At 38.5% G+C, this 7,036-nt stretch overlaps 1 protein-coding gene across 1 annotated transcript; it reads right to left on the bottom strand.

Annotated features, from left to right (window-relative positions):
- Positions 1–1,018: 1,018 nt before the first annotated feature.
- Positions 1,019–6,650, bottom strand: LOC144450151 (homeobox protein Hox-B7-like). Its single transcript, XM_078140720.1, has 2 exons — positions 6,230–6,650; positions 1,019–1,326 (listed from the first exon to the last, which is right to left on the bottom strand). Exons 1-2 carry the CDS (start codon positions 6,648–6,650, stop codon positions 1,019–1,021), a joined length of 729 nt encoding a protein of 242 aa, XP_077996846.1.
- Positions 6,651–7,036: the final 386 nt, after the last annotated feature.

The following is a 7,036-nucleotide window of genomic DNA, read 5'->3' on the forward strand; positions in this document are numbered from 1 at the left end:
TCAAAGGGGTTTACACTGGTTTTCTCAGAAGCTTGTAATTTCGATCTGGAAGTAGCAGACGATTAATTTTCCCGCTTCTAGTAGCAGACGATTAATTTTCCCGCTTCTAGTCATAAAGTTTTATGTTCATTCCCCCCATTCAGTTTTACGTGCCCTGATAATGAAATACACTCAGCGACAATCAAGGGTCGTAAATATCCTACTCCACCTCTCCGTTCTGCTAAGTCTGTCTGTTTGAATTTAGCTTATTTCTTTGACTTTTTCTCCATGAATTAACAGATCATCCCCCTTATCATTTGGTAACAAGTTCGTGCATTCCGAGTCAGAAGTCTCGTGACGACCAGTGAAAAAGCTGTAAAGATTTTGAGACCTCTCTGATTGGTTCACCAACTTCGTAACACCTGTGGTGTAATATCCAACCTAAATAGCTTCAGTTCTCCAGAAAAGCTTGAGTCTACAGAATTCAAAATGACAAGTTCACATTTGCAATTATCATGTTTTACTAAAAATTAAGAGATCTATTGTTCCTCACCATGGTAACAAACTGTAGAGTCTGTCATGGGTTGCTTATCTGACGACTTGGTTCTGAATTCTTTAGAAACAGAAAATCGAATAAAAATAGAAAAAAAGACTAAATTTATGATTGCGTTACTTGATTTACATTATATAGTTAAGACACTTATCTTGATATGGTAAAAATGTTGTCAGTTTTAACTTGAGGTTCGTACTTCGCCCTTTTGGAGTAACTATCTGGAAATGTGACATAGTTTACCGTACTTCAAGGAAATAGTTGGGCGTTTGCCTACATCGCAAGTTTTTGAGTCATGTCGTCTGATGGCATATTCCCGCTCAAATCTTCACACTAGCGTGTAGTGTACGGTAGGAAAGAAATACTGTATCAGAGGAACGGTTTTGACGACAACTTTGACAAACGGTTTGACAATTTTGACGACAAAATCAATTTTGACGACAAAAATCAATTCTGACGACAATTTTGAAGACAAAACTTTGAATCTTCTTAACTTTTTTCCTCTTTCATGGTCTTTTCTTTCAAATCGTCTGTTACTTTTGGACTGCCACTGTCCTTTTCTTCGTTGTCGTCGTCATTATTGTTGTCACTGTCTTTTTTGCTCTCTTTCTTGTGTTTCATTCTCCTGTTCTGGAACCAAATTTTGATCTGTCGTTCTGTTAGACCCAGGAGATGTGATAGTTCGATTCTTCTCCTGCGAGTCAGATACCGATTGTAGTGAAATTCCTTCTCAAGCTCTAAAGTCTGGTATCTTGTGTAAGTCTGCCGACATCTCTTTTTTGGAACTTCTGGAAGACCTAGTGAATTTAAGAATAGAATTCAGATTTAACAGTGATGGTAAATCTTTTTTATAGGCGACCCTTGCTGCTAAGACGTGGTGCAAGGAACTACCCTTTAATTACCAGTGTGACGATGTGCTTAAATATTACGACCTAATTAAACGAATTATTAGAACAATCACAGACATCTGATATACCTTTCAGAGAACAGAAAAAAAAGGTCCGAAAACGACTATCGTGGAAAACAGAGCAAAGGAGGGTTTATAAGTTATTTGGAAAACTGGACGGTATTGACATCGCCCATCGGATATTCAGCCACAACTTTTAGAGCTGAGAAGAGAGAACATTACCTAAAATTTACACACACAAAAAATCAAAACAAACAAACACATTTTCAAAAAAACACACTCGTCTGTAAAACATATGAATCTGATGACATTTTCGTCTAAAACTGAAGTTAAAGAATTAGTTTCAGATAAAATTTTGGCGACATAAAATCGGCAGGAAGTAGATCTCGATAACACTTTTAGTCGAAATCGCGTCCATGGAACTGTTTACATCATCGGCTCACAGTACGTCTTGTCAAACAATTAGTTTGCCATCGTTCAAGTTTTTGAGATTGAGCAACACTGCAAATCATGAGTTGGCGCGACAAGAAGTTTTAATTGATAGCACTGCATGTGATTTGAGTAGCAGTGCATGTATTTCCCGCCTGGTCCCATTCGAAGCAACAGCTATGTCTTGATCAAGAAACTTTGTAATGAATCACGACACTATGTGATGATGATGATGTCGGATTACTAGCTGACGACACATTCTCGCAAACCAGACCTGTTATTTCTTCCGCGACACTAGTACTGCGAAATAACGAGACGGCGCGTTTTGGACGGTGCCGTAAAAAGAGGCCGTAGTTTGCGACGATAATAACGACAAGTCTCTAGGTAGACCAGTGTCAAGTCGTTTGTGGGAATTTGGCTGTCGTATCCACACGACTTGACTCTAGGCTGGGCTAATCTCTGGGCTTGTAACAATGAAAGTTTGGACTGTATATATTGGCCTTTCTTCCGAGACATTTTAATGGTGTTTTTTTTTTCAATTTTCCAACCTGTTGTATTATTTTTTAGTTGTTAGTTTGTTGTATAATACGCCGCGACGTAGTGTTAAAATATTTATAAATAATTATAATATTTAAAACAATAAACTAATTACGTTAACCCAGAGCCTTGGGTATATGGTTTGAAAATGTATGTCAGATAGCCAAGTTTCTATCTGAGCCAAGACTGCATTGATTTTGTTTATCAATCAATGTGTTACTGTTTTCGAAGTCCTGCTTACACATTCAGAAAGTCGAGAATTGATTCTGACATTGTCACTTGGTGTACATGGGACTATATCAGAATCGAGTCCCGACTTTATTCTCCGTCTGTAAGCAGGACTAACTATTCTACTACAAAAATACCCTGTAGTGTGTTGCTAAAATTAGTTACACAAATTCTAGTTTGCCTAAAAATAAATTGGAAATAGCAATTTTATTCTGGGTTGGACTAACTGGCCTGCTCCTTAACAAATAACCATGGTGTCGTCCATTTGGATTACATGGCCGCGGAAATCAAATAAATTTAAAATATTTATATCTAAGATATCGTCAAAATTTCCCTTCTACGATATCGACCATTTCTAAATCTGTGTATATTGTAAGAATTGAGTCCCGGCTTATGCCGTCTGCAAGCTGTCTGTTTGTTGTAGGAGATCCTGGAAAGTAATCGGTCGTTCGCTTTTTGTGAGGGTCTTGTCTGGGTGTATGTTTGCACACCGACTCTAGAATGTCTGTTTGTAATCTGTCACTACAGTTCAAGAATTCCAGGACATGATTCCAATCATGACAGCTTGTAATGTTGTACTGGGTGTCCATCCCTGTCATGCATGTGTAATGAGGATGTTCTGTAAACACGATAGTCTGTCTGCCCGTATCATTTGCTACAAAACTTTACATCACACTCGATATCTGTTTCCAAATGAAATATTTTGCCGTCTGTTCACACCGATCACTCATTTTGTCGCCAAAAGTATAGCAAATTGATACACGATCAGACAATATTTTCGGCGGTAATTTCAGGCAGACGACAAGTGCATTGACTGTTGCTGTTTCTCTATCTCTCTCTCTGTTTTGAGTCGCTGTAAATTCCGTCCGTCAGGCAGACGACAAGTGACATTTAAGACTCTTCATTCAGTTTATTGACGGGTGTTTTGTTTTGTTGCCACTACCATTCAGGCAGACGACAAATTGACATCTCAAAATGTTTCTTTAGAACATTGAATATTGCAGTTTTTTGGGTCACTGCTTCTCGCGGTGATAAAATCGAACAGACGACCAGCAACAGTCTCTCTCCCGCCGAGTTCATTGACTGTTGCTTTTTTTCACTATTCAAGTTTTAGCGGTAAATCCTGGCAGACGAAAAGTGACATTTCGAAATCTCTCTTTGGTGCTTTTTAGTGTTACTAGTGCTGATGTTTTCTTACAAATAGTTGTTTTATAATACACTGTGACGTCAGAATTTGCTGACTAGGTTTTCAGAGAGACGTGTAGAATTCTGGTGATTTGTGTCGCACAAAATGTAGTACCTGTTTTTCAAATCGGATTAGAAATTTAGTGGACAGAAATAGTATATTGGAAACACTTTCAAATTGCTCTATCGTTCACGTATGCCGCCACTTCAGTGTATCTTTTTTCGGTTGTGTTAGTCCTAGGTTTGTTGGCACGACGGAGTTATGGTGAGTTGGCAACATATTGTGTGAGAAACATTTTCTTTTCGTCCATCTGTGCAGTCAGAAATGATGAAGGAGTTTGTAGGAGAATATTACTTTGCAATATTAGGTCGGAAATACTCACCATCCGGTAAGCACCATGATGTAGTGTCGGCCATCGATCATCGAAAAACACTCACTTGATTCGAAGTTACAACACTCGTAAACACACAAACATGTTTGAATCACATCACTTGCTACATGTGGTATCAACTCGTAATTTGGCAGTGACATGTTAACAGTACGTCTTTTGCCACATGACAGCGGACAATGCAAGAATTTAAGTCTGGTGTGTCGTCGTCTGCGTGATTAACTTGTCGAGGACGTGTTAACTTTTATACGTATACCTTATACAATCGTATGCTCTGAATGTCGAGCAGTCAAAATGTCACTTTTATCATATTGTTTATCGTATGGTCTCAGCTCATCAAAATAAACGTTAATGACATACTCAATACCAATAAAAACACATAATGAGACAAGACTTTATTAGAATATTTGTCAAAATGACTTTGACAACCTTAAGAGTGTTCTACATAAATATGCTAACCTGCAGGTTCATGCCACCAATTTGCAGAACGATATTATTCTGAACAAAATTATTTTACCAAAAAATAACGTTAATTAAAATAAAATATAGAAATATATATAACATTTGTATTACTTCAAGATTTCATAAGAAAACATATTTCGCGAATAATATACGGTATTTGCTACGAAAATCTTGCAAGTTAGAGGGTTTTTTAATTTGAAGTTTAGAGATTCGCTTGTTCAGCCTTATAATAACTTTAACAAAAGAGTAGGGTTGATCATATGTTCGATTTTTGATCAATATGAGAGTTCAAATAAAACAAGTCATCAACTTTCACGCAAAAAAGAATAAATTTCATAAATGGCCATCTTCCAACACTTGTTATATTCAATTAACAATTTTTTTTTCAAAAAAGTATCCAGCCCACTATTCACATGAGTCAAATGCCATATCATCGTATGTCACAGCAAAATTAGTCAAATTTCTGCAAATTAAGTCTTCTTGTTAATTTTTTTTTACTTCTATCTCTCTATTGAATTCTGGTTCTAAAAAAATTGATCTGAAATAAATTTAGGACGTGACAAAAAGTTTTTAAAAAAAAAGCCAATTGCGCCGTTTCACTTTTTGCTTGGAAATTCTTTGGCCTGCAGGCGATACACTGTTGACGAGTGTAAGTGAAAATTGCTCTAATTTAGACAATGACCATTCATCGAACTAACGAGCCAACAGAGTCGTTCACCAAATGGGCAGTTATCCACTGAACTGGTCTGTAACAACCTACAACACGTCGTATCGCCTCTCACTTTACATCCATTTTAGGTTAATCTGTGGTACGGTTTACACTGACATGTGTGGATTGCCGCGTATCCCGCGTTTTTGGCGGTCGAACTTGGCGCAGACGATAAATCTGATCGCTTTCTCTAAGTTTTATTGATGGCAGTAGCAGCTGAATGATCACAGTTGGCAAACATTTGAACACACATTGACTGCTCCCTCATGTCACCGACCCTTCAAATTTCACAGGCTCATAAAATTGTGATTTTAATCCGTAAGCTCAATTATTTTCAAAGCTACGAGTTGTTCAACACTGTACAGTCCCTTTGTGGGCATTTCCTTCCATATGGAAAATATTGATTTTCGGCAAATAGGATTCTGTTGAAATAATTGCATTTTCTGTCTGCTTGACTTCGTCGCCATTATTAGTTTAGCTCGGCTATTGTTCAGCGTGTCAGGGGTTAGATAGTACGTTTGTCTCATTCTGACCTCAATACGTTACTTTATAGAGTAATAAAATCGAGAAGGTGCAACCCTACTTGTAATATGTACATTTGTGTTATAATGAGACTTTTAAGACATCAACAACCGTACATGCTAAGAAATTGCCACAGGAGTATTTCTTAGTGAAATTTATCATAGTAAAGTTTATGACAACATCATTCATAAAGCAAACCACAGGTTTACTATATTTGTTTATTTGTGATGAAAATGAGGAACACGTTCGCTTGATTGATTTCGGCAGACGACACTAAGAAACCCGCCACTTTTTTTGTAGCTGAACACGAAATGTGAGTGGATTTGTCTTACCTGCTGCGTTCACCCATGGATAGAGTGTGGTTGGGTTCTGAAGCTGTGCCATCGTATCGGCTGTCGTGATGCAGTGGTCTTTCAGCCCTTCGAGGTCTCCAGTGTGTGAACTCCACGAAGTCGTAAAGCCTTGGAGCCGAGAGTCCCAGCTTCCTATCGACGTTGGGTTTTGATTCAGGCTGGCGGCGTAGTTGTTCACGGCAGCCGAGCTGACGGCGTCGTATCCGGAGGTGTTCCCGACCCCACCGCAGAACCCCTGTGGGCTGTAGGCGGACGAGGGATAGCCTGTACCGGGATAACCATTCCTGGTTAGCGTGCGTTTTGCCGAGTAAGCACACGACGGTAGTTCAAATCCACTTGGATATAAGCTCTCACCAGGTTGATATTTGGCAAATAGAGTGTTAACAAAATTAGAAGTCATCGTAAAGCCGAGTTGATTTGCGACCCACTCTGGCGTTTACTGTTGGTGTGATATATAGAGGTTACACTGTTCCCTACTACCTACTTAGACTAGGAATCCACAATACTTGGGTTTATTCTTTTAACCAATCAACTGACGGGGAGTTGTAAGCCTCGCAGGGGGTCGTATTTTAGTATTAATGAGAAGAGCGGTCGTCTTGTTGACTTTCCTCATGACAGGGGTCAAAGGGTAATCACGGCCGTTTTATCTTTCCCTATGAAACGCTCTAAACAAAAACTACTGACGTTTGAAGCATAAGGGACACGTTTCCCCTTTAAACAACATTTCACTGCTCTTGAAGAATATAGTTGTTTCAAAAATGAACATATAGACTGTGTGTGAAATTG

This window comes from Glandiceps talaboti, chromosome 19 (genome assembly GCF_964340395.1).
Source record: "Glandiceps talaboti chromosome 19, keGlaTala1.1, whole genome shotgun sequence".
In the NCBI taxonomy this organism is placed as follows: Eukaryota; Metazoa; Hemichordata; class Enteropneusta; family Spengelidae; genus Glandiceps; species Glandiceps talaboti.

Bases quoted from the DNA above. Each gene is read 5' to 3' on its own strand.
- LOC144450151 (XM_078140720.1), bottom strand. From the start codon at position 6,650: ATGACTTCTAATTTTGTTAACACTCTATTTGCCAAATATCAACCTGGT. The intron at 1,327-6,229 runs GTAAGACAAATC...TAAATTCACTAG, and splicing joins TCCATGGGTGAACGCAGCAG to GTCTTCCAGAAGTTCCAAAA.